The sequence below is a fragment of the Quercus robur genome, chromosome 3 (genome assembly GCF_932294415.1).
Source record: "Quercus robur chromosome 3, dhQueRobu3.1, whole genome shotgun sequence".
NCBI lineage: Eukaryota > Viridiplantae > Streptophyta > Magnoliopsida > Fagales > Fagaceae > Quercus > Quercus robur.
In genome coordinates this window covers 50,553,961-50,581,224 of record NC_065536.1, presented here as the reverse complement: position 1 = coordinate 50,581,224, position 27,264 = coordinate 50,553,961, and the positions used below count along the sequence as shown (strand labels likewise).

Here is a 27,264-nt window from a genome sequence, read left to right as displayed (position 1 = left end):
ACCGAGCCCGAGCTATTTATGTACGGCTTGGTTCATTTACAACCTTGTAAACCACAACTTATTTATTTATTTATTTTTACTCTCTTTGGATTTGGCCTCTCCTCGTGTACAAGAGTGTATATAAGTATATTTATAACATTTTCATTAACACATTATTTATGTTTGAGCTTGATTTGTTTAATAGTCAAGTAATTTTGTCTAAACTTCAGGTTAAAATTGCCTCGTTTTTCTAAATAAATGAACGTAAATAAACTTTTCTCGAATTGACCTCTCTGTTTATAAATGGTTGATTCTTGTATAGTCCTAATTATAAAGTCCCATGTGAAGTATCTCAAAAAAAGCTCTATGTGAAGGGAAGGTTTGGTCCAATGCTCTTATGCAGCTCTAAGAGCATTGGACCCAAGCCAAACCCCATGCAACATTGCAAAGTATCACAAGGTCTTTAGATCAATTTTATGTTGTCACTGTGATAAACTAGAATGGGATTGTTCTTGTCATGACTCATGACTCCATATGAAACAAGAACACGCCCACTGGGCCAGGACATTGGAATGGACAAGGCCGACAGAAGGAGATTGCAAAACTGCTCTGTAGGCCTTGTGGACTAATGTGACAAAGTTGTACAAAAGTGGAACATTAGATCGGTTTTTTTTTTTTTTTTTTTTTTTTTGGGTTGATAAATGGAACATTAGATCAGATAGAAATTAGAATGACAGATTCCCCACTCCAAAATTACATTCGAGTGACAAAATCTCTAACATTGGACATGGTTCAATCCTATATATAAGAAGCTCAACTCATGTTATGCCACGTGTAATTTTAACAAGTAATATTACATTATTTAATAATTTTTTTGAATGAATACTTTGAAAACCTTGCTATTGAATTACGTTATACTTTTATATGTTCTTAAAAAGTTAACAAAATTTCATGTCATTTGGATATTATTTACTATTTGATGATTAAACTCATATTTTATGTATAATTTTAAATTATAGAAACTTAAAATTTAAATAATTTATTAAATTAGGTGGTTATTATTATTATTTTGATGAAATTAGGTAGTTATTATTGACAGTGGTGACTCTAGGATTTTTTTTTTTTTTTTTCAGGATGATCATTAAATAACTTAAATTAAAAAAAATTAACAAAAATAAAACTTGAATATACAGATACATATAGTTTTAAAATTTCCTTGACAAGTTTTCATATTTTGAAATCATTGTATGATATGATATCTTCAATATCAATGATATTAGTTACATCTTTTTCAATGTATACAATTTAGAAATCATTAAACTACTGATCTCTCATTCAATTACCAACATATTGCCTAAATAAGTATTGTATAAATAAAATGCATTATCCTTTTGAAAAAATATATCACATAAATCCAACAAATTCGGCTAAAGACTAAACCAAGCACTAACATTCTAGCTATTTGAAAGTGTGCATTTTTTAATAAAAAAAAAAAATCAATTTTAAAATATGCTTAGGCTAATTTGTTTGTTTGGACAATTTTTTAAAAGTGTTGCGTTCACAACTTTTGTGCAACACTTACACAACAAAGCCTACGTGGTAAGTTTTTACTAGTTCTAATTTGAATATACCACTGAAATTATTTTTTTGTTTATCAGTAACTACCTATTACTTAGGATTTGTTACAAAAATGTTGTGAAAAAATTGTGAACATAGCATTTCTTGCGATTTTTTTGGAGATGTTGAGTTTAATTTTTAATGGGCTCAAATTGTTATTTAAGGTGTTCAAGTTTTTTAGGGTGGTCAAGTTTTTATTTATTTATTATTATTATTTATTTTTAAGGTGGTTAATGACCCTTATTAGTTTAAAATCCAATTTTTTATATGTATATTAAAAAAAAAAAATTTCAAATCAAGTTGTCATGTGACCACTCTTAACTACACTTGGCGTGGCCCTTTTAAAAAAAAAAAAAAAATTACTAAGTATTTTAACACACACACATAAGGGAAGAGGGGAAAAGGTTTTAAAGAAACTAAAAGTGCTGTATATCCAAAAGGGCCCAACTCTTGGATACACGGCACAGACTTTAAACTTCTATAACTCACACTCATTTTCCAATGTGGGATTAACTTGGCGCGGCCCTTGATTATACATTTCAAATAATCTTTAAAAGTTTGCTATGCAAGAAAAAAACTATAATTTATCTATAGATTTGTTAAAATTAATATCCAATAAAACAAGCCTAGTTTAAACACCACCTTAAATAAGGAATATCATTTGGTTTATAATCTCGTTTTTTTTTTTCTTTTTAGTTTTTATGTATATATTTTTAAAATGTCACCCTTTTATTTACTAATTTATAATTTAACACACATTCAGTAGAAAAAAAGAAAAAAAAAAAAGGTTCTTCTCACTATTTCAAGTCACATTTTGAAACTAAATATCAAGACTTTAGTTTCAAAATGTAATGTTTGTAAATTTGTATGTAATATACAGTGGCAGCTCCAGGAATATTTTTAGGATATTTCTTAAGAAACATAAATTATACAATCTAATAAAAAAAGAAATTCATATATTGACAATAACAACAATAAAAAAAACACTTAAATGCATAAAGTTTACAATTGTTTTCTATAAGTTTTCATATTTTGAAATCGGTACATGATAGTCTCATTATCAATGCTACAAGTTACATCTCTTTCAATGCATACAACCAAGCAATCATTCATCCATTGAATGTAAAACAAATTATGGAGCAAAATTTAATTTTATTGGCATAAAAAAAAAAAAACTGAGGGTGTTCCCAAATTTTTTTTTGAAAGATAGACAAATAAATTTTTTTAAATTAATATAAAAAAAATTCAGGTCAGGGTGGTCTTGGGACCACCTTGCCTTAAGGTGGCGCCGCCCATGATAATATGTCATTAGTAGTAGTTCAGTACATGAAAAAGACGTTGTGTGACATGTGACTTCTCAGTCCTCACTTCCCTTACGCCTCCTTCCCTCCCGTTCTCACTTTTCATTCAATGTATACAATTTAGAAATCATTAAACTACTGATCTCTCATTCAATTACCAACATATTGCCTAAATAAGTATTGTATAAATAAAATGCATTATCTTTTTTAAAAATATATCACATAAATCCAACAAATTTGGCTAAAGACTAAACCAAGCACTAACATACTAGCTATTTGAAAAGTGTGCATTTTTTAATTAAAAAAATAGCAATTTTAAAATATGCTTAGGCTAATTTGTTTGTTTGGTCAATTTTTTGAAAGTGTTGCATTCACAACTTTTGTGCAACACTTATACAACAAAGCCTACGTGGTAAGTTTTTACTAGTTTTAATTTGAATATACCATTGAAATTATTTTTTTGTCCATCAGTAATAACCTACTACTTAGGATTTGTTACAAAAAAGTTGCAAAAAGAATTGTGAACATAGCATTTCTTGCGATTTTTTTGGAGATGTTGAATTTAATTTTTAATGGGCTCAAATTGTTATTTAAATTTTAAGGTGTTCAAGTTTTTTTAGGGTGGTCAAGGTTTTTTTATTTTTTTATTTTTTTAATTAATTTTTTTAAGGTGGTTAATGACCCTTATTAAATAAAATCCAATTTTTTTTTTACAGGTATATTAAAAAAAAATTCAAATCAAGTTGTCATGTGATCACTCTAAACTACACTTGGCGCAGCCCTTGATTATTTATTTCAAATAATCTTTAAAAGTTTGCTATGCAAGAAAAAAACTATAATCTAACTATAGATTTGTTAAAATTAATATCCAATAAAAAAAGCCTAATTTAAACACCACCTTAAATAAGGAATGTCATCTGGTTTATAATCTCGTTTTTTTTTTTCTTTTTAGTTTTTATGTATATATTTTTAAAATGTCATCCTTTTATTTGTTATTTTATAATTTAACACACATTCAGTAGAAAAAAAGAAAAAAAAGGGGTTCTTCTCAGTATTTCAAGTCACATTTTGAAACCGAATATCAAGACTTTAGTTTCAAAATGTAATGTTTGTAAATTTGTGTGTAATATGCGGTGGTGGTTCCAGGAATTTTTTTCAAGGTGTTCTTTAAGAAGTATAAATTATACAATCTAATAAAAAGAGAAATTTATATATTGACAACAACAACAATAAAAAAACACACAAATACATAAAATTTATAATTGTCTTCTACGAGTTTTCATATTTTGAAATTAGTGCATGATAATCTCATTATCAATGCTACAAGTTACATCTCTTTCAATGTATACAACTAGCGGTGTTCATGGTGCGGTGTGGTTTTGGGTCATTTTTAGCACTGTACTTTGCGGTGCGGTTTAGCTAAAAGCATAACTGCACTGCACATTATTTTTGAGGTCACATGTGCGGTGCAGTGCTGTTTAAAGTTTAGCCAAAACCATAACCGCACCGCACCTCATTTTTACGGTCACATATACAGTGCGGTGTATAAGATGCGGTTTGAATGATTTGAAATTGGTATATATTTCAAATTTTGGGTTTTTTCTACCCAACCCAAAACTAATTTTTCCCTTTATTTTGTTCCAAGTTTTAAACTATTAGCTAGTTTTTCTTTATTTTGGGCTGGCTTTCTTAATCAACACTTGCTAGGGTTATCACACTTTTTTGTTGTTGTTGTTGAAAACTAGGGTTATTAAACTATTAATAATATTTTAATATTAAAAATAATTAAATATATTAATATAGGTGCGGTGCGATGAGGTTTGTGCGGTTTTCTTATTATAAAACCGCAAACCACATTGCACCATGCGGTGTAGTGCGGTGCAGTGCACATTACTTGTGGTTTTGGTGTGGTTATGCTATTTTGCGGGCGGTTTTGGTACAGTTTTTGCGGTTTGGTGAACACCCTTATACACAATCAAGCAATCATTCATCCACTGAATATAGAACAAATTATAGAGTAAAATTTAATTTTATTGGCATAAAAAAAAAAACTGAGAGTGTTTCTAAATTTTTTTTAAAGGGAAGACAAATAAATTTTTTTAAATTATTATATATAAAAAAAAAAATTTAGGTCAGGGTGGTCTTGGGACTACCTTGACCTTAAGGTGGCTAGGACCACCCAGGACCACCTGACTTTAAGGAGGCGCTGCCCTGGTAATATGCCATTAGTAGTAGTTCAGTGCATGAAAAAAACGTTGCATGACATGTGACTTCTCAGTCCTCACTTCCCTTACGCCTCCTTCCCTTCCCTTACGCACCTCATTTTTACGGTCACATATACAGTGCGGTGTATAAGATGCGGTTTGAATGATTTGAAATTGGTATATATTTCAAATTTTGGGCATTTTCTACCCAGTCCAAAACTAATTTTTCCCTTTATTTTGGTCCAAGTTTTAAACTATTAGTTAGTTTTTCTTTATTTTGGGTTGAATTTCTTAATCAACACTTGCTAGGGTTATCACACTTTTTTTTTTTTTTGAAAACTAGGGTTATTAAATTATTAATAATATTTTAAATTTAAAAAATAATTAAATATATTAATATAGGTGTGGTGCAGTGCGGTTTTCTTATTATAAAACCGTAAACCACACTATGCGGTGCGGTTATGCTATTTTGCGGGCGGTTTTGATGCGATTTTTGCGATTTGTGCGGTTTGGTGAACACCCTTATACACAACTAAGTAATCATTCATCCACTGAATATAGAACAAATTATGGAGTAAAATTTAATTTTATTGGCATAAAAAAAAAAACTGAGGGTGTTTCAATTTTTTTTTAAAGGGAAGACAAATAAATTTTTTTAAATTATTATATATAAAAAAAAAATTTAGGTTAGGGTGGTCCTGGGACTACCTTGACCTTAAGGTGGTTAGGACCACCCAGGACCACTTGACTTTAAGGAGGCGCCGCCTTGGTTATATGCCATTAGTAGTAGTTTAGTGCATGAAAAAACAGCCAAGTCACTTCACAAACAGTCACTGCCATTGCTCTATACTCTGCTTCAGTAGAAGATCTAGATACTATAGACTGTTTCTTAGATTTCCATGAGATTAAAGAGTCACCCAAGAATATACAATATCCTGTAGTTGACCTCCTGGTATCAACACAAGAAGCCCAATTTGCATCTGTGTAAACCTTCAAATGAAAATCTGACTTGGATGACAATAGAATACCTTGACCAGGACAGCCTTTGATGTATTGCAGAACTTTGTAGGCAACATCTAAATGTGGCTTTCTTGGTTTTAACATGAACTGACTTAGCTTCTACATAAGCTATGTCAGGCCTAGTAATAATCAAGTCTAGCAATCTTCTATAAACTCCAGGATCAAATAGCAACTTCCCTTGAAATTTACTTAACTTCAAGTTTTGCTCCATTGGCACCTTACTAGGCTTGCAAGCAGTCATCCTTGCATCTTTCAAAACTTCTAAGGCATATTTTCTTTGATTCAAAGAGATGCCCTTGTCTAATCTAGCCACTTCAAGCCCAAGAAAGTATTTCAAACCTCCAAGATCTTTCAGCTTGAAATGCTTATCCAAAGAAACTTTAAGTTCATTAACAGCTTGAACATTATTACTTGCTATAAGAATGTCATCAACATATACTAGCAAGGCTATGAAAGAACCATTAAACTTCTTAGTAAATAATGAGTAATCAGCCTTAGATTGCTTAAAACCATGTTTTAAGATAACATATGAAAACTTGGAATACCATTGCCTTGATATCTGCTTAAGACCATATAAGGATTTGTTTAGCTTGCAAACTAAGTGCTCCCCCTTGCTGTGAAAACCCTGAGGAAGCTGCATATATACTTCTTCATGGAGATCACCATGTAAGAATGCATTATTAACATCTAATTAGACCAAATGCCAACCTTTCACAATAGATATGGCAAGCAAAGTTTTGACAGTAGTCATTTTGGCAATTAGTGAAAAAGTATCAGTGAAATCCAAACCCTCTTGTTGAGTGAACCCCTTAGCAACCAATCGAGCCTTGTACCTCTCTATAGACCCATTTGCCTTATACTTCACCCTATAGACCCACTTACAGCCAATAGCCTTTTTATTTGAAGGCAATGGAGTAAGTGTCCAAGTGTGATTAGATTCCAAGGCCTTAATTTCAACATCCATAGCTTCCTGCCATTTTGGATCCTTAACAGCCTCATGATAAATTCTTAGTTCAGGAACAGCAGTGAGAAGTGAGCAAAAATTGGCATAGGTAGGGGACAATTTAGAGGTGTTAAGGTAATTAGAAAGGGGATATTTAGTACCTGGTTTGACTGTGGAGGAACTAGACTTGTTGTGAAGATTGGAATGAGTAAATTCAGTAGAAGATATAGAGCTGCACTTATAATCTTGCAAGTATGAAGGAGGCCTAGAGACCCTACTAGATTTTTGTAAAGGTGGTGCAGTTTCTGTATAATCTGCAGAAATGACAAGAACAAATGGCAAGGCATCTGAATCTGCAGAAATTGCAGGAATAGGTGCTGCCAAGTCATTTAAGCATCAACAGGAATTGTTAATTCCAAAGATGGACCAGAAGGGATAGGAGCAGAGGATTCCAAGGACTGACCAGAAGGAACATCAGGGAAAACAAATTCAGTAGATGTAAGTGATGTACTTGTGGTTGCAGGAACTTGTATAGGCTCAAGGAAAACTTGAGTAGGTGGAGTTGCCACAGAAGGAAAAAGATGAGGAAGGGAGATGTTTGAATTTGGTGAATAGCCAGATTAAATAAAGGGAAAAACTGTTTCATGGAAACAAAAATCTCTTGATATGAATATTTGCTTAGTAGACAAATTGAGAAGTTTATAACCCTTAACACCAAAGGGATATCCAAGAAAAACACAAGGAACAGATCTAGGTGCAAACTTAGATCTATTGTGAGCTAAGGTAGAGGCAAAACAAAGACACCCAAACACCTTTAAGTGTTCATAAGAGCGAAATTTGCCATAAAGTTTCTCAAAAGGTGTCTTATTATCTAAAACAGAACTAAGCAGCCTATTTATAATATGAACAGCTGTTAAAACACAATCACTCCAATAACATATAGGCACATTTGATTGGAATTTCAATGCTCTTGCAATACTTAAAATGTGTTGATGTTTCCTCTCCACAATTGAATTCTGTTGTGGAGTGGCAACATAGGAATGTTGATGAACAATTCCATGATTAGCATAAAAATCTTTGAGGAAAAATTCTTGAGCATTGTCAGTTCTAATAGCCTTAATGCTTATGTGAAATTGTGTACAAATCATGTTGTAAAAAGAAATCAATAAGGGCCTAGTTTCAGTTTTAGACTTCATGAGATAAATCCATGTGGATCTGGTTGCATCATCCACAATAGTAAGAAAGTATCTAAAACCATCATGAGTAGGTTTAGCAAATGGTCCCCAAACATCACAATGTATGAGATCAAATGAATTAATAGACAAATGATTAAAGAAAGGAAAAGGGAGTCTTTTCTGTTTTGCATTGGGACAAACAACACAATCTTTATTGCTATGAAAAGTAGTTACATCTGGAAGAGAATGATGTAAAATATGAAGCTTATTATCTGATACATGCCCTAATCTGAGATGCCAAAGAAATGGCTTAGAAGCAACAGGAATATCAAAAACAGAATTAACCAAGGAACTAAGAACAGATTCTAGAATAGAAGATGCCTCTGAAATAGACTTGCAAGTGCTTGAAGTTTGCAGCAAGTAGAGATTATTATGAAGTTTACCCAACCCAATCATTTTTCAACAAGTAAGGTCTTGTATGAAACAATAATTGGAGAGAAAAACAAGACAACATGATAAGGATATTGTTAATTTGCTCATTGAAATCAAATTGAATGTAAAGGCTGGTACACATAGGACATTTTCAAGAGTTAAGGTAGGGGTAATTTGGATTGTGCCAATGTGTGTGACTGTGACTTGTTCACCATTGGGTAATTGAACAAATGAGGTAACAGAACTAGTGATTTTAGTGAACAATGTTATAGAATGTATGATGTGATCTATGGCTCCTATGTTAAGAACCCAAGTTTCTTCATTGTTGGCTGTTTTGTTAGCAGGATTGACAGCAAAAATGGAATGCTTCATATTCAGGCAATTGGAATCTTGAAGGAAATCATGAGAAATACCTGAAAGTGCTGAATTAGTTGACTGAATGGCATCATTAGAAGCTGAAGTTGATGCTTGAGAACTCAACAATGAAAGTAGTTGTTGACATTGCTTAGAAGTGAAAGGAAAAGAATTGATCTGATGTGCACCTTCAGAATGAGTTGATTCACTATCAAGAGTCACTTGATTTGCCATAGCAACCTTGCCTTTTTGCTTGTAACCTGGTGGATAACCGACAAGTTGATAGCATTTCTCCATGAAATGACCAATCTTGCCACAATGACTGCATGTAGGTCTTCCTTTTCCTGCATTTCCCTTGAAATTCTTGCCACTCTGATTCGAGCCTTAATTCTTGACAGCAAGAGCAGTGGACTCTACTGAGATACCAGTATTAAAACCTAGAGCCCTTTGCCTTTCTTCTTGAATTACCAAAGAAAAGGCCCTATCAATTGAGGGAATAGACTTCATCATTAGAATTTGAGTCCTAACCTAAGAATAAGCATCATTCAAGCCATTGAGGAACTGCATCAATGAATCTGGATGTTGAAAATTTGTGATTTTGTCATTCACACCACAAGTGCATTTGCCACACGTACAACATGGCAAAGGCCTGAAGTTAAGCAACTGATCCCAAGCTGCTTGAAGACCAGTAAAGAAGGTTGTCACAGTTGAATCACCTTGCATTACTGTAGAGATTTGCTTTTGTAGCTGCGAAATTCTTGGTCCATTGGCTTGAGAAAATCGATTCTTTAGTGCATTCCAAACTTTGAAGGTTGTATCTCTGTAAATCACACTAGCAGTGATGTATGGTGACACTGAGTTCAAAATCGAGGAAGAAATCATCGAATTATTCTTCGACCAAGCTACCTTTTCCAAAGGTGTGACTGCCATAGATGCAGTAATGGATCCATCCACAAACCCTAGTATACTCTTCGCATCCAAAGCCATTCGCATTGCCCTAACGCAAGTAGGATAATTTTCCTCCGTTAAAGAATGAGAAATGAGAATCGCACCAGGTGTTTCACCATGGTGCAAAAAGAAAGGGCTTCAAGGATCCTCCATTGGAGAGAGTTCTTGCTAAGGAGTGGATTGCAATGAAGAAGAAGAGGGATTTTGATTGCAATTGGGAGCCATTGATAGAGGCTCTGATACCACATAAGAAATTCAGAGTAGGAAAAGATTACTATCAATCATAGAACAAAGAAACAGAAAATTGAGAGAGATTGAAGAAATTCTCTTGATTCTCTATTATGATTGAATCTGTAAAAGTAAGATGGTTTTATACAAAGATTAATCCACTAACTACCCTAACAAACTAAACAAATTATCAGGGCACACGTGTGACAGTAAGTTGCTAATTGTTACCTCACGTGTGAACATTCTAACTAATAATTACATTACAAAACGACATAAGGAAGATAAGTCCTCAATGCAAAACGACTTGTAGTACAACTCATTACTTCTTCCTTTTAGTGTTTGATTCTTGCTTCTTCCTCTGATTCTGATTACTGCAGTCAACAATATTTTGATACCATCTTACATTTGCCATATCCTTCATAGCTGTGGATGCTCTTATATAGGTCTAGAGCAAAAGCCAAAAAGAAGATAACGAAAGGACAAAACAAGAAGAAGATAGCTTTAGAAAAATTCTACCAAAAAAAAAAAAGAAGAAGATAGCTTTAGAAAAAAACAAGAAGAACTATTTGTATAAAAGCATATAATAATGGTCCAAAAGGGTAAAACCGTGGACTCTTGGTTTAATTGATTCGTCTTAATACTTATCTTAAAAAGAAAAACAAATGTCACTAGAAAACAAAAGAATAGTTAGTTTTTATTATGTTACTCTTTTTTATTTATAAAAAGAAGTGCTATCTCTTTTTTTTTTTACTATTCCACCCCTTACCCTAAAAGCATTTTAAAAACCTGAATAATGCTTACTAGTATCACATATTATATATATATATATATATATATATATTTATATATATATTTATTTATTTATATTGTTACAATTATCTTACATGGCAGACAGTAATTAGCTGTCTATCATTATTATATGGTCTGATAATTTTTTTCTCCTTCACTTAATTTGTCATATAGGGCAATTGTGGTGAAGTGTGTGGTCCTAACATTATTGTAAACCTCCCCCATAAATAAATACTATGTTGTGTTCAATTAAACCTAAGATAATGTAGTGTGGTAGATTAAACATAAGACTTTGATGTTTGCATCTCATCTCATACCAGTGTAGTTTGTTCTTTTTTATTTAAGTAGAAGTTTTTGTTCAAAGAGCTTTGTATCTCAATAACATAAATTGTTTCCTATATTAGGATAACCATATTCTCCATTACCATCATTGTAACTTGTAAGTAATTTAAAAAAAAAAGAAAAGAAAAAAAGAGAGAGGAATTTCCCAAAAAAATGTGATTTTATAATCTATGACTGATTTATGGTAATGATAGGCTTACGGTTTGACTGAGGTAACGGGCCGAGTGTTCGGGACAGTGGGCCCAAAAGAATGCGGAGTAGTGGGTGCGACAGGGAAGCTTCTGTCAATTTGGAAGCCAAGACTATGGACCCTGACACTGGCATTGGTTTGCCTCCTATGATGCCTGGGGAGCTTTGGCTTAGAGGACCATCCGTTATGAAGGGTATTGTATTGTATTCTATGGAGCATTTTTATATGACTAGGCCTAGTTGGGCCCTGAGATAACCTTTCAAAACTCTGAAGCTTGTAGTTTACAATTCCATTAATTCTTGTAATTAAAAGTGTAGGTTACGTTGGAGATGCAGCGGCAACTACTGAAATTCTTGGTTCAGATGGATGGTTAAGAACTGGAGATTTATGTTATTTTGACAATGAAGGTTTCCTGTTTTTCGTGGAACGCATAAAGGAATTAATCAAATACAAAGGCTACCAGGTAAGTTTGCATTTACTTCAGTAATGCTACAACGGCACAACTTTTTTTGTACAACAAATTTCATAATTGCTGAGTTAGTTGATTATGAATAGTGAATACTAGATAGTATACGGAACTGATATTTATGAATTCATCATTTTTTCTCCATCATTGTTTATTTTACGTAAATTTTTTGGTCGATATGTTTTGCTTGAACAATCATGCTATGCATGTAGGTTGCCCCAGCAGAACTAGAGTATCTGCTTCATTCTCATCCAGAAGTTGCTGTTGTAGCTGTTGCTCCGTATGTGACTTTGTTTCTATTACTCTATGAATTAGTTTATGTTGTTGTCTGAGTGCACTTATCTACTGCTAGAGTTTATGTTTAGCAAATAAACATACGTGAGCAATTACAAAAAAGTAATCGACAGGTATCCTAATGAGGAAGTAGGTCAATTACCGATGGCTTTTATTGTGAGACATAATGGTAGCACCATTGATGAACCACAAATCATGGATTTTGTTGCCAAACAGGTACAAATCTATTATCAAATATCGTTGTTTGATTAGAAAAAAAAAAAAAGGATTCTTTTTGACTGATTTCATCTTCAAATCAATTTGTCTTCTCTTTCTCCTTTGGAAAACATGGCTGCAGGTTGCTCCCTACAAGAGAATACGGCGAGTGATGTTCGTTGAACATGTTGGGAATTCAACCGAAATTCCAAACTTGTGAGAAACAAAAAAATAGAGAAAACAAAACGCCAAAAGAAAAACAATCACACGCACAAGACAGTATTTACGTGGTTCAGCAATTTGCCTACGTCCACAGAATTGCAGGGATTTCACTATTATCAAAGAAAATTACAATATGCGGCTACAATGTTTTTCTTTCTCAAAAAAAACAACAAGACAAAACCCTAATCACAAAAAAAAACGGCTTTTATATCCTGCGCATAGAATTCACAATGGGCTACAAAACGGGCCAAAAATTTTTTGTCGGCCCAAGCCTCCACTCCATGGACTAAGCCTCAGTAAATCTCCCATTATTCGGGTCAGGTCGGGTTATCAACCGGATCAAATCATGCTTGACGACGATTTTTCATGGAATAAAATTCATCCATTATCATCTCTATAGTGAAATTCCTTGCAATTTCCTTCTCTATATAAACTATGATATTATCTGCCAAAAGCTCATATTTGTTGATAGGAAATTCACATATTTATTTACGTGATCCTGGATCACGATCTATCTCTTCAAATTGAAGTTTTGGACATTTGGAGGGGTGTTCATCAGGCATTGAAGTATTAACATTTGTTTCTACAGCTGCAGGTGTCCTAATTTTTGAATTGCTAACATCTTTTTTCTTAAAGAATGCATCAATTGTTTTTCGTTTGCTCATAATTCTTTTAGCTTTAAGAATATGACTCAAAAATTAACCTGAAAAGAATTTTAAAAAATAAAATTTTAATTAGAAATTCTTACTTAGTTATATGGATGTTATTCATACTTAAGAAAAAAACAAAATTTCCACTATAATTTAAATAGTCAACCCATTTTTAATATAGCTTTAATTAATAATAACTTCTCAAACAAAAACAAAAACAAAAATAATTTAATTAATTTGTCTTTTATAATGTATTGGTTAATTTAATTATATAACTTTAATTATTTTTGTTTAGCGTAACAATAAACTATATTGCTTTAATTTATTTCTCATTAATTATTCTGCTTTAATTTGTTATATTGTTTAGCCCCTTGTACATATTACATTAAAAGAGCCGAACATTATACATTCCATGTGCAGCACAATAATTAAAGCAGTGTAATGTGTTGCACATTACATTACTTTAATTATTGTTTACCCGGCCCCATGAGCCCATCTACCCTCTCCCCACCCCACTCAACAGACAACAGACAAGCACAACATGCGCCCCAATCACAATAGCCAGCTGCAATCAGAAAATTTCACAATGCCAATCACAAATCACAACACACGTTACACTAAATGACAATCAATATTTCACCAACACCAACACACTAACCAACAAAAAGGGATAATATAAAGCCAAATTTAAATAGATAAAAATAGGAAAAAAGCAAAAGCTAGCCAATAAGAGACTCACAGTTCAAAAGAGAGAGAGACTTACTGAGATCAGACAGGCTATTAAAGAATAAAGAGAGAGACTCGTTCATAAATTTCATTTCATTTTTTCAATTAGTGAGATAAAGAGAGAGAGACTGAGAGAGAGTCAGAGAGAAAAACCTTGAGGGAGGGCCGGACTGCCGAAGGGAGCAACGAGCACCGCTGCATCGGAGCAGAGGTAGAGCGATCTGCAATCTCCGATGACCGATCTACAATCTGCGAAAATTTCATTTCATTTTTTCATTTCAGTGAGATAAAGAGAGAGAGATTGAGAGAGAGAGTCAGAGAGAAATACCTTGAGGGAGGGCCGGAGGGAGCACCGAGCACCGGAGCAGAGGTAGAGCGATCTGCGATCTCTAATCTACGATCTCCAATCTAAGATCTGCGATCTGCGATGAGGGGCGAGCGACGACGACGACGACGAGTGAGCTGCGACGACGTGACCGTGGGTTGGGTTTGGTTTGCTGGGGTTTAGTTTTGGTTTGTGTATTGGGAATTTATTTATTTTTAGATAAACACCTCTGTGTTTGGTCTGCTGGAGTTTGTTTTGCTTTTGCTTTGTATAGACAGTATTGGGGTTTGATTTCTCTGCCAGCGACGTGATGGGTTTCATTTCTGATTCTCTGTATTGATTTTTTTTTTTTTTTGGTTGAGAATTCATGGGCTTGCCGTGAGCGAGCTACCTCTGTAATCTATTGGGCTCGCCGTGGGCTTGGCTCTGTTACAATTTTTTTATTTTTTTTTTATTTTTTATATTTTATAAATTTGAGGGTGTTCCTAATTTTTGATTGAGGGCTGGAAGAATGGGTGAGAAATGGGTAGGGGGGACCGGCTGTCTAATGTTGGGGGGGCGCGTTTATTTTTTCTTCATAGTCTAATGGGAAATTTTTTTTTTTTTTTTCCAAGGACCACGGCCCCCCAAGCCACTATGTGGCTCCACCCCTGGTGTTGAGGAAGGAACTAATCAAACTTGCATTATCAAAAACTACCTCGAAATTATAAATTTCAAAGGTGTTATTTTTTTATGATTTTTATAGATATTCATATAATTTGTATACTTCACAACCAAAATTGGTCTTTGTTTCCTGTAAAGATAAGAATATTGTTTTACTTATTGCCAGTTGAGACAATTACGTAGTTTTACATTATTTGATTGTATGGAGTTAGGGACCACGATCATTATTATCATCATTACCATTATCCATGCCTGTCAATTGAGCAGCATTGTGATAGGCTCGAACTCAACCCAAATGAACTCAACACATAATAGATTATAGGCTCAACCTCAGCCAGACCTGTAGTAATGCTCACATTTTTCAACTCGGCTTAATCCAGTTTTCATATGAGCTTGGGTCAGACGCATTTATCAACATCAACTTTGACACTTTATCGCAGCAGTTGCTTCTCATTGTCTATAAAATCTTATGGTTCTCGTACTTATAACAGTTTGATATGGGCTAAACTACAATCAGCCCCCCTCCAACCCATGGGCTAAACTTATCACAGTGTCAATAAATACATTGTTTTTGTGCTGAAATTGGCTAATGACATGAGAATGTACGAAACCTTCACACTAGCTAAAGCCATCAGATAGAAATGCTATTGGGGATTCCACGACCAGTTACTCCCGTACCTGATGTGGGAAGGAGCAGTTCATACGGAGGAATGCCTGCGCCACTTCTATTTTTAAGATGATTGTCTTTATTTCTTTGGTGTATTATCTCCTCTATCTCCTCTAATCTAGCAGAGAATCTATTGAACAGTTTCAAAACTTCATGATCATTGATCCAATGGTTGTGTAGTGGATTCACCTGACCCAGGTACTCTTCATCTGGGGAGTGAGTTGACAGGGTGTCTTGAACTTCCATTATCTTGGTGGCTTGTAGTTGAGTTGGCAACGAAGACAGGAAAGTATGCTGCGGGTTCATAATAAACTTCTCGTAATCAGGGTCATTTTCTTGTGGAATGAGTCTTCTCATAAGGGTAGGACGGTTAGGCATATATCCTCCGAATGGGTATTGCCCAAAGTTTATAGCTGCATGCTTACCAGAAGCAATCCAAATCATTGTGGAAAGAATACCAGATAAGTCCTCCTTGGTATTGATTTTAGGCAACCAGGGCTCATTCCTTTTGTCATAGTGACCTTTGTTCTTGATTTCATTCCACCAGGCTTGGAGTTCAAGATCAGATGTTACAGAATTTGGCTCAGAGTAGAAGTGTTCAACATACGATTCTACCCATTCTTGAATTGCAGACCATATTAGAAGGCCATCTGCAGCATAAGGGCAGTCTTCAATTACAAGTTTCACACCACAGGGCATTGAAGAATCCTCTACTGCCATGCCCCTGAAACAAAGACAAGCATTCATTAATTATATTGTTTACTCTACCAGAAGGCCAATAGTGAGCTGTGAGCCTAAGGAAGAAAAGTTTGGAACCATGATAATACGTTCAGACTAAGCCGCCTGAGGTAGTGGAGATTTAAAGGCATCAAAGAATTTAGCGTTTTAACGTGTACATTAGATTAACTTGGCGCGGCCCTTGATTATTCATTTCAAATAATCTTTAAAAGTTTGCTATGCAAGAAAAAAACTATAATCTAACTATGGATTTGTTAAAATTAATATCCAATAAAACAAGCCTAATTTAAACACCACCTTAAATAAGTAATGTCATCTTGTTTATAATCTCGATTTTTTTCTTTTTAGTTTTTATGTGTATATTTTTAAAATGTCACCCTTTTATTTATTATTTTATAATTTAACACACATTCAGTAGAAAAAAAGGAAAAAAAAAAAAGGTTCTCACTATTTCAAGTTACATCTTGAAACCGAATATCAAGACTTTAGTTTCAAAATGTAGTGTTTGTAAATTTGTGTGCAATATGCATGGCGGCTCCAGGAATTTTTTTAGAATGTTTTTTAAGAAGCATAAATTATACAATCTAATAAAAAGATAAATTTATATATTAACAACAATAACAATAAAAAAAAACATGCAAATACATAAAGTTTCCAATTGTTTTCTACAAGTTTTTATATTTTGAAATTGGTACATGATAGTCTCATTATCAATATTACAAGTTACATATTTTTTAATGTACACAACCAACCAATCATTTATACACTGAATGTAGAACAAATTATAAAGTAAAATTTAATTTTATTGGCATAAAAAAAATTGAAGGTGTTTCCAAATTTTTTTTTTTTAAAGGATAAACAAATAAAAAAATTTAAATTATTATATATATATATATATAAAATTCAGGCCAGGTGGCCTGGGACTACCTTGACCTTAAGGTGGCTAGGACCACCCAGGACCACCTGAAATTAAGTGCATGAAAAAAACGTTGCATGACATGTAACTTCTCAGTCCTCACTTCCCTTACGCCTCCTTCCCTTCCGTTCTGTGCATCCAAGCCATCCCAAAAATGGCGAACCACCACAACTCCACAATCGACCCGAACAGTGGCTTCTGCTCACAAACCAAAATCTACCACAGTCTCAGACCAACCATTTCTCTTCCTCCACTCACCACACCACTCTCCATCACCGACTACCTCTTCCCTGACCTCAACTCCTCTCCGCCTCCAACCACCGCCGCCACCGCAGCTCTCATCGACGCCACCACTCACCGCCTCATTTCCTTCCCAGACTTCGCTCGCCGAATCCAAACCCTAACTTCCTCCCTCCAAAACCGCCTCCACCTCTCCAAGGGCGACACGGCCTTCATTCTCTCCCCTAACTCTCTCCACGTTCCAATCCTCCACTTCTCTCTCCTCTCCTTAGGCGTCGTCGTTTCGCCTTCCAACCCGGCCAGCACCAAACCCGAGATTTCCCGCCAAATCCACCTCAGCAAACCCGTCATCGCGTTCGCCACTTCAGAAACCGCCGCCAAAATCCCCTCCCTCCGGTGCGGAACCGTCTTGCTCGACTCGCCGGAGTTCGAGTCCTTGATGACGCGTCCGACGACCGGAGATAATAATAATAATAAACAACGAGTTACCGTGAACCAGTCCGACACGGCGACAATTCTGTACTCCTCCGGCACGACCGGGCGAATCAAGGGCGTCGAGTTGACTCACCGGAACTGGATATCAGTAGTGGCCGGAGTTTTCGCGGCGCGTGAGCTTCGATCTTCGCCGGCGGTGGTTCTGTGTACGGTTCCGTTCTTCCACGTGTACGGAATGGGCTTGTTCATGAGGGAATTGGCGATGGGTCACAGTGTGGCGGTGTGTACGGGGCCCAAGTTTGATCTAACGGCTGTGATGAGAGCGATCGAGGAGTTTAGAGTTACGCACGTGGCATTGGCCCCACCTGTTGCTGTGGCTATGATTAAGGGGAATTTGATGGACGGCTATGATTTGAGATTTCTTGAAGTCGTGGCTTGTGGCGGCGCTCCTCTACAGCGCAGCGTCCTTGTTAAGTTCAAGGAACGGTTTCCCAATTTGCAAGTGGCGCAGGTTAGCTGACAAATATAGTATGGTACCCCAATTGGGATTTTGGGTGACTTGGATGCTTTATTTTGAGTGGCAAATTTGTATTTATCTTTTACTTTATTTAGGTCATTGTTGATTTGGTCAAATTTAAATTATTTATTTAATGAAAAATAATTTAAAATTTTCAAGGATTTCAATCAAAAGAGTGAGTGACATAGTTCTACAGCAAAAGCCAAAAAGAAGATAACGAAAGGACAAAACAAGAAGAAGGTAGCTTTAGAAATATTCTACCAATAAAAGAAAAGATAGCTTCAGAAAAAAACAAGAACTATTTGTATAAAAGCATATAATAATTGTCCCGAATGGTAAAACCGTGGACTCTTGGTTTATTTTATTTATTTATTTTTTTTTTTTTTGAGAATCAGCTCTAGGTTTAATTGATTTGTCTTATCACTTAGTATCTTTAGTGTGGTAGTCACTCCATAAGTATAAGTGTTTGTGAAGTGTAGGGAGCAATGGTCGGAGTTTAAGTCTCGAACTTCACACACGTATATATTTATATTTGATTAGAGTAGAATTTTTATCTTGTATAAAAAAAAAAAATTGATTCGTCTTTATACTTATCTTAAAAAGAACTAGAAAACAAAAGAAATAGTTAGTTTTTTTTTTTATTATGTTACTCTTTTTTATTTATATAAAGAAGTGTTATCTCAACTTTTTTTTACTATTCCAGCCCTTACCCTAAAAGCATCTTAAAAACCCGAATAATGTTTACTAGTATCACATTATATATATATATATATATATATATATACATATATATATATATATATATACATATATATTTTTTGTTACAATTGTGTTACGTGGCAGACTGTAATTAGTTGTCTGTCATTATCATATAATCCGATCATTTTTTCTCCATCACTTAGTCTGTCATATAGGGTAATTGTGGTAAAGTTTGTGATCCTAACATTATAATAAACCTCGCCATAAATAAATACCATGGTGTGTTCAATTAAACCTAAGTTAGTGTGGTGTGATAGATTAAACATAAGACTTTGGTGTTTACATCCCATCTCATACCATTGTAGTTTGTTCTTTTTATTTACGTAGAAGTTTTTTTTTGTTCTTTTTATTTAAGTAGAAGTTTTTGTTCAAAGAGCTTTTAATCTCCATAACATAAATTGTTTCCTATATTAGGAGAACCATATTCTCCATTACCATCATTGTAACCTGTAAGTAATTTTTTATTTATTTAAAAAAAGAGCAATTTCCCAAAAATAATGTGATTTTATAATCTATGACCGATGTATGGGAATGATAGGCCTACGGTTTGACCGAGGTAACGGGCCGAGTGTTCGGAACAGTGGGCCTGAAAGAATGCGGAGTAGTGGGTGCAACAGGGAAGCTTTTGTCAAATTCGGAAGCCAAGATTGTGGACCCTGATACTGGCATTGGTTTGCCTCCTATGATGCCTGGGGAGCTTTGGCTTAGAGGACCATCCGTTATGAAGGGTATTGTATTGTATTCTATGGAGCATTTTTATATGACTAGGCCTAGTTGGGCCCTGATATAACCTTAACAAAACTCTGAAGCTTGTAGTTTACAATTCCATTAATTCTTGTAATTAAAAGTGTAGGTTACGTTGGAGATGCAGCGGCAACTACTGAAATTCTTGGTTCAGATGGATGGTTAAGAACTGGAGATTTATGTTATTTTGACAATGAAGGTTTCCTGTTTTTCGTGGAACGCATAAAGGAATTAATCAAATACAAAGGCTACCAGGTAAGTTTGCATTTACTTCAGTAATGTTACAACGACACAACTTTTTTTTGTACATACAAATTTCATAATTGCGGAGTTGGTCGACTATGAATAGTGAATACTACTAGATAGTATACGGAACTGATATTTATGAATCCACCATTTTTTCTCCATCACTGTTTACTTTACGTAATTTTTTTGGTCGATATGTTTTGCTTGAACATTCATGCTATGCATGTAGGTTGCCCCAGCAGAACTGGAGTATCTGCTTCATTCTCATCCAGAAGTTGCTGATGTAGCTGTTGCTCCGTATGTGACTTTGTTTCTATTACTCTATGAATTAGTTTATGTTGTTGTCTGAATGCACTTATCAATTGCTAGAGTTTATGTTTAGCAAATAAACATACGTGAGCAATTACAAAAAAGTAATTGACAGGTATCCTGATGAGGAAGTAGGTCAATTACCGATGGCTTTTATTGTAAGACATAATGGTAGCACCATTGATGAACCACAAATCATGGATTTTGTTGCCAAACAGGTACAAATCTATTATCAATTATCGTTGTTTGATTAGAAAAAAAAAAAAAAAAAGATTCTTTTTGACTGATTTCATCTTCAAATCAATGTCTACTCTTTCTCCTTTGGAAAACATGGCTGCAGGTTGCTCCCTACAAGAGAATACGGCGAGCGATGTTCGTTGATATGATACCAAAAAATGCCCCGGGTAAGGTGTTGAGGAAGGAACTAATCAAACTTGCATTATCAAAAGCTACCTCGAAATTATAAATTTCAAAGGTGTTATTTTTTATGATTTTTATAGATATTCATATAATTTGTATACTCTACCAAAATTGGTCTTTGTTTCCTGTAAAGATAAGAATATTGTTTTACTTATTGCCAGTTGAGACAATTACATAGTTTTACATTATTTGATTGTATGGAGTTAAGGACCACGATCATTATTAACATCATTACCATTAGCCATGCATGTCAATTGAGCTGCATTGAGATAGGCTCGAACTCAACCCAAATGAAAAGGTCCCCAAATAAACTCAACACATAATAGAGTATTGGCTCAACCTCAGCCAGGCCTGTAGTAATGCTCACATTTTTCAAACTAGGCTTAATCCAGATGAGCTTGGGTCAGACGCATTTATCAACATCAACTTTGACACTTTAACGCAGCAGTTGCTTCTCATTGTCTATAAAATCTTATGGTTCTCTTACTTATCAGTTATCACAGTTTGATATGGGCTAAACTACAATCACACCCCCCCTCCAACCCACAGGCTTGTAAGAGGATCGATATGGGCTAGACTACAACCCACCCCCCCACAAGAGGATCGCCCCATGGAATAGGTTTATAAGATAATTACTGCTTCCTATTGAGGAAGGAGGTACCAATTGAACTAAAGATCAATAAACTCTCATTTTTCTTTACTTATTGATGAACCATTGTAAATAAATGCATTATTTTTGTGCTGAAATTACTTATTGATTAACCAGTGTCAATAGATACATTGTTTTTGGCTGAGAATGTACGAAACCTTCACACTAGCTAAAGCCATCAGATAGAAATGCTATTGGGGATTCCCCGACCAGTTACTCCCGGACCTGATGTGGGAAGGAGCAGTTCATATGGAGGAATGCCTGCACCACTTCTATTTTTAAGATGATTGCTTTTATTTCTTTGGTGTATTATCTCCTCTATCTCCTCTAATCTAGCAGAGAATCTATCGAACAGTTTCAAAACTTCATGATCATTGATCCAATGGTTGTGTAGTGGATTCACCTGACCCAGGTACTCTTCATCTGGGGAGTGAGTTGACAGGGTGTCTTGAACTGCCATTATCTTGGTGGCTTGTAGTTGAGTTGGCAACGAAGACAGGAAAGTATGCTGCGGGTTCATAATAAACTTCTCATAATCAGGATCATTTTCTTGTGGAATGAGTCTTCTCATAAGGGTAGGACGGTTAGGCATATATCCTCCGAATGGGTACTGCCCAAAGTTTATAGCTGCATGCTGACCAGAAGCAATCCAAATCATTGTGGAAAGAATACCAGATAAGTCCTCCTTGGTATTGAGTTTAGGCCACCAGGGCTCATTCCTTTTGTCATAGTGACCTTTGTTCTTGATTTCATTCCACCAGGCTTGGAGTTCAAGATCAGATGTTACAGAATTTGGCTCAGAGTAGAAGTGTTCAACATACGATTCTACCCATTCTTGAATTGCAGACCATATTAGAAGGCCATCTGCAGCATAAGGGTAGTCTTCAATTACAAGTTTCACACCACAGGGCATTGAAGAATCCTCTACTGCCATGCCCCTGAAACAAAGACAAGCATTCATTAATTATATTATTTACTCTACCAGAAGGCCAATAGTAAGCTGTGAGCCTAAGGAAGAAAAGTTTGGAACCATGATAATACGTTCAGACTAAGCCGCCAGAGGTAGTGGGGATTTAAAGGCATCAAAGAATTTAGTGTTTTAATGTGTGCATTAGATTTAGAACCGTACCTCCGAATAAGATCTGCTGGCAATGCCTCCATGTCAAACCGCCACAGACTCTTGTAGGCTGCAGAGCTAAGCTCCATGGCATACTTTCCTGGACTGAAACTAGCCTCAATTATTCCCCCTCCATTTATTAAACTTTGCCGTGCGAGTGCGTTAATTTCTAATGTGTAGCGCATATGAGGGTGAAGCAGCTTGTAAATGGGGTGCATTGAGCTGAGCTGCCTATGAGTTGCGATTATATAAGGCTCCATGGAAGCATGAGTCTTCAACCTGTTCACAAATAATCAACAGATCAGCAATCTACATGTCTTTACTACCTTTATGAAGCACGCAACCAAAATCTGTGTCCATTCCCAATTTTCCTTAGGCCAACCCAGGTTTCTAGTTCTGATACTGTGGTCTCAAATCAGTTCCTCTCTAAGTTCCCACATAATCTGAATTTGGTGAAATTAATTTGATAGGATATAACTTGAAACTTAGCAGATTTTTAATTACCAGTGATTCACTAGTTGATGGACGCCAGCATCATTTGAGCAAACATGAGCTTTGGCTAGCTTCCAAGTCCAATGTGTAGTAGCATAATGCCCATGAGTGTAAACAAGTTTATTTCGAAGCGATGAAGGTGTTGGAGGAAGTGAAAGCTCGATAGCTACAGGCCTTAGAAAACCAGTCTTGGTATAGAAAAAGATTGTCCTAGAAGCATAAGATTTCCTCCCAGGCAATGCATTAATCTTCTTAATGAACGGCAAAAGCATGTCATGGTAATCGAGTATAAACAGTCTCTTGTCCTCAATAGCCTGTATTATCAATGTCAGAGACTCGTAAAAAAGTTTATCAAATGTCAGATAGGCACAGATTTATATATGGAAAGAAAATAAATGCTTCCATAGAAATTTTTTGGTCAAGTTGCAAATTACAATCACTAACTTTGGCATGTTTTCAATTCATTCATTTAAGGGTTTTTTTTTTTTTTTTTTTTTTTTTTTTTTTTTTTTTTCAGTCATTTAACTTTAATCTATTTTCAGTTTAGTCCTTTTGTCAACTTTTGTCCGATCTTGTAAATGGACATACGGACGACATCAGAAATAAATGGAAGTTTAAGGACTGAAATAAATAAATAAATGACTGAAAAAAAAAAAGGAATTTCTATCTTGTATAAAAAAAAAAAAAAAAAAAAAAAAAAAAAAAAATGAAACGTAAAGGACTGAATGAAAATAAGACGAAATTAGGTGTGATTTTTAATTTAGCCAAAAATTGTATACTTCTGGATTTCTGCAATTGTAGTTGGTTCAGTCTTTCAAAAAGAAAAAAATTCTGCAAGTTAGAATTAGATACGCCCCCTGGTTGACAGTTTCATGTTTGTTTATAACACATTTGAAAAGAACCACAAATAGGATGTTGATAAAGTTATGCACTTTGCTAAATAGATAACAGAAGATGGCATGAATATCAAAATATTCTTTTTCTTCTGAGTCAAAATTAAGGGGCCTGCATCATATGAATTTCTAGAAAATGAACCATCGTATATAAGAAAGAAGGGGTGATATAAATCCATATATCTTAATGGAAGCACGTATCAATACCTCTTCCACACTAAGTCCATTTAGTTCTTGCTCTATCAGTTCCTTTGTGAGAGCTGACTCTGGAGGGCCATAAACAGCAGGGTCTAGCTTGCTGAGAATTGGAAATTCCTGCAAATACAACCAACTCAAGGACTCCCTATAAACAACTGGTGAACAAAACGTATACAAGATAAGAGATGATGGATTACTTTAATATTACCTTCAAAATCTCAATGTTCACTGGATTGAGCCCAGCTAAAGTCTGACGTGCAAACTCATTGTCTCGCAACCAAGCAAATCTATCTCCTGGATGTGTAATTACATAAGGTGCAAGAAAGAGATGATGTTTTAGAGTTTTAGATCTGAAAATTGTTTTTTTTTTTCCCCTTCAGTAATAAATGATTAAATATGGTATGACACTTGACAAAGTTTCTGTAACATAATTGTAATATATGAGCCTCAGTATAACTAGAAAGGAGATAGATGGAGCAGAACAAGCATACGAACTTTTTATAATGGCTGGGGTTTCATACTTCAACAACGTTTGGCCGATGCTCATAACCTGTTTCATCATCTTGCCCACAAGTGGATTCTCAAGTATATCTTTATGCTCTTCATCTTTCAAGAGAAAACCATCATTATATAGCTTATCAATATCAGAAAAGCACTTAAAAGGGATGTCCGAACTAGACATTGTAGCAGCAATAGATGGTATAAGATTGTGGAGCATAGCTTTCATCCTTCCAGCAGAGAAAGTATTCTGCTTAATCTCCTCAAAAGTTTCATCTCGAGGAACATACACTGGATGGGGCTTTTCAATTCTACTTTCAGAAAATGGATCTATTTCATTTCCATGCAAGTCAAAAGACACATAAATAGTATTAGCTATAATGAGAAACTGAAACATAAAGCTCTGTGCTATAACACTTTAAAGAACAACATACCTGACTTTGTTGGAGGTCGGCCAGTTCTACAGCGCCTAGGATAAGGCCTCTCCTCTCCCACCAGAACTGGCCTAGCAAGATCTTCATCCTTGTCTGGATTACCCAAATCATTATAAACATCATAATCATAAATTCTATCATGTGGCTTTCTCTCGCCTTTCCCATTACCCCGAATACTCAACAAGTCTTCACGACGAAGATCTTTAATGCCAGGTGGTGTTTGTGATGGTAAAGATGCCTGTTCACAACAGTGTCATTATTTGGGCTTTAATTAAGCAAAACCATATACTGAACATTTAGCAAAACAAAATATTTACAAAATCACATGGTTCTTACTTGATTTTTGAAGATAATTCTACTTTCAGGATTATCTTTCCTTGAATGGATCCATGTACTTGCTGGGAAGAAGATGGGGCCTTCATCAAAACCATGAATGACAATCTCCAATAAGTAGAACTCCTTACTGTGAAGATTTGTAATGAGAATAGCCCCAGGACATCCAAAGTCAGAGGGGACAGTGAAATTAGCAGCATATTCAACAATGTGTGAATTGGTCAATGGCCTCGTTAACCAGCCTCTTACAGAGGACTCCACACTCTTTCCTGAATTTGAAACTGTCAAATGCAGATTATTCAGTTTCAGTGATGGTTAAACAGCCTTGATCAGAAAAGACCAAACTGAAAGAAATTAAGCAACTAATTTGGGAAAGAATTATGTACTAGCATGCCTTTGACAACCCAAAAAGACAAGAAGAGGAACAACATATTATATTAATTTAAAAAAAGAAAAAAAGAAAAGAAAAGAAGAAAGTTCAAACTTTCTGTATGCACCGAAGCAATCAGCAAAAAAATTCCCTTTCCATAAAAGCCAATAAAAAGCTTTGATGACTAAGAACTAGAATCAGAGATCCTCCATGTATATATAGAAGATGTACAAGTATCTTTACCAAAAAAGAAAAGAAAAAGAAGATGTACAAAGACAAACTGTGAAATTTAAAAAACTTAAAGTAATACATAACTAACATAAAAAAGATTAGAAAATTAAAAACAGAAAAAGAAATCAAAAGCCCACTATAGGACAAGTTGGGTAGCCTTCAAAAACCCTTTTTTTCACTTTGCTTAACACCATCATGTTGTCTATATATGATTCAGACAAACCCAAAAGTCCACTTGTTTTTCCTGTATTCACAAAATATCCTAAGTTTTTTACACATGGTTGCATGAAAATCCTCCATACCCATCAGAGAAAGCAAGCACAAGAAAAACACTAATTACTAACCAGGATCAATCTCTTCGCTTATAAGCTGAATGATGATGCCTTGGCCAAAGCCATTGACAAAGAACTCCCACTGGTCCTCCATCTTCTCCGTGAGCGTCTCCTTCATCTTCTTCCTCACAGTGACCACAGCTCTCACTTCGATCCCACCTCCTCCCAAAGAACCCAAAGACCCATTACTCTCTCCTTTGCTCTCCAATGGACTCGCAGCCTCCAAAGTCTTGTCCCCACTACTAATCACTGCCCGGACTGACCCTTTCCCGTTGACCCTCAACTCGGGTACTCTTAATCTAGACCTCCTACTCTTTCCAGCGCCGGAAAAGGCAGCCGGAGATCGCCGGACGGCGATGCCCGCCTTGGAAGAACAGTCTGGTTTGACTGTAAACATTTTTTGTGTGTATGTTTCAGAAAAGTGAAAGTGGAAGTCTATAATATACAAGGCTGTAACTCTCTCTCTCTCTCTCTCTCTCTCTCTCTCACAATAGTTGCTGTACACTTGTACTTTGATTGAGTCGTGTGGGAAAAAAGGTTTTGTATTTGGTTATTGTTGTTGATGATTTGGGTTTTGACAGAAGTGTGAGATTAGTAGGTGAGGTGATGAGGATGCATTGCCCGAAGAGTAGACTAGACCAAAGAAAGAGTGGCACTGCAAAA

The 27,264-nt window shown here is 35.2% G+C and overlaps 3 protein-coding genes across 5 annotated transcripts; 2 read left to right on the top strand and 1 right to left on the bottom strand.

Moving 5' to 3' along the window:
* Positions 1-11,582: 11,582 nt before the first annotated feature.
* On the top strand, positions 11,583-12,697 carry LOC126719727 (4-coumarate--CoA ligase-like 9). The gene is made up of 5 exons (XM_050422254.1): positions 11,583-11,715; positions 11,840-11,985; positions 12,201-12,268; positions 12,396-12,498; positions 12,620-12,697. Exons 1-5 carry the CDS (start codon positions 11,583-11,585, stop codon positions 12,695-12,697), a joined length of 528 nt encoding a protein of 175 aa, XP_050278211.1.
* A 2,892-nt stretch (positions 12,698-15,589) lies between these two features.
* LOC126718238 (lipoxygenase 6, chloroplastic) lies at positions 15,590-27,264 on the bottom strand. Of its 3 annotated transcripts, XM_050420346.1 has the most exons (10): positions 26,614-27,253; positions 25,672-25,949; positions 25,336-25,573; positions 24,899-25,231; positions 24,612-24,697; positions 24,413-24,520; positions 23,325-23,626; positions 22,833-23,099; positions 21,862-22,641; positions 15,591-15,674 (listed from the first exon to the last, which is right to left on the bottom strand). In XM_050420346.1, the coding sequence occupies exons 1-9, from the start codon at positions 26,996-26,998 to the stop codon at positions 21,882-21,884; spliced, it is 2,757 nt and encodes a 918-aa protein (XP_050276303.1). In that variant the 5' UTR covers positions 26,999-27,253; the 3' UTR covers positions 15,591-15,674; positions 21,862-21,881. The 3 variants fall into 3 exon arrangements, with proteins under 3 accessions (XP_050276305.1, XP_050276303.1, XP_050276304.1); XM_050420348.1 differs by lacking the exon at positions 21,862-22,641 and having other exon boundaries at positions 15,590-16,454; positions 26,614-27,264; XM_050420347.1 differs by lacking the exon at positions 15,591-15,674 and having other exon boundaries at positions 21,725-22,641.
* On the top strand, positions 17,479-21,242 carry LOC126718239 (4-coumarate--CoA ligase-like 9). Its single transcript, XM_050420349.1, has 6 exons — positions 17,479-18,570; positions 19,874-20,063; positions 20,189-20,334; positions 20,555-20,622; positions 20,750-20,852; positions 20,975-21,242. The coding sequence occupies exons 1-6, from the start codon at positions 17,539-17,541 to the stop codon at positions 21,098-21,100; spliced, it is 1,665 nt and encodes a 554-aa protein (XP_050276306.1). The 5' UTR covers positions 17,479-17,538; the 3' UTR covers positions 21,101-21,242.

What these genes read in the sequence shown, in the direction of transcription:
- LOC126719727 (XM_050422254.1), top strand. Translation starts at nt 11,583, where the DNA reads ATGCGGAGTAGTGGGTGCGACAGGGAAGCTTCTGTCAATTTGGAAGCC. An exon ending in TCAAATACAAAGGCTACCAG is followed by an intron (nt 11,986 to 12,200) that starts GTAAGTTTGCAT and finishes CTATGCATGTAG; the next exon opens with GTTGCCCCAGCAGAACTAGA. An exon ending in GCTGTTGTAGCTGTTGCTCC is followed by an intron (nt 12,269 to 12,395) that starts GTATGTGACTTT and finishes AGTAATCGACAG; the next exon opens with GTATCCTAATGAGGAAGTAG.
- LOC126718238 (XM_050420348.1), bottom strand. Translation starts at nt 26,998, where the DNA reads ATGTTTACAGTCAAACCAGACTGTTCTTCCAAGGCGGGCATCGCCGTC. An exon ending in AACCCCAGCCATTATAAAAA is followed by an intron (nt 24,698 to 24,898) that starts GTTCGTATGCTT and finishes TTACACATCCAG; the next exon opens with GAGATAGATTTGCTTGGTTG. An exon ending in CATCAACTAGTGAATCACTG is followed by an intron (nt 23,100 to 23,324) that starts GTAATTAAAAAT and finishes ATTTGTGAACAG; the next exon opens with GTTGAAGACTCATGCTTCCA.
- LOC126718239 (XM_050420349.1), top strand. Translation starts at nt 17,539, where the DNA reads ATGGCGAACCACCACAACTCCACAATCGACCCGAACAGTGGCTTCTGC. An exon ending in TCAAATACAAAGGCTACCAG is followed by an intron (nt 20,335 to 20,554) that starts GTAAGTTTGCAT and finishes CTATGCATGTAG; the next exon opens with GTTGCCCCAGCAGAACTGGA. An exon ending in TGGATTTTGTTGCCAAACAG is followed by an intron (nt 20,853 to 20,974) that starts GTACAAATCTAT and finishes ACATGGCTGCAG; the next exon opens with GTTGCTCCCTACAAGAGAAT.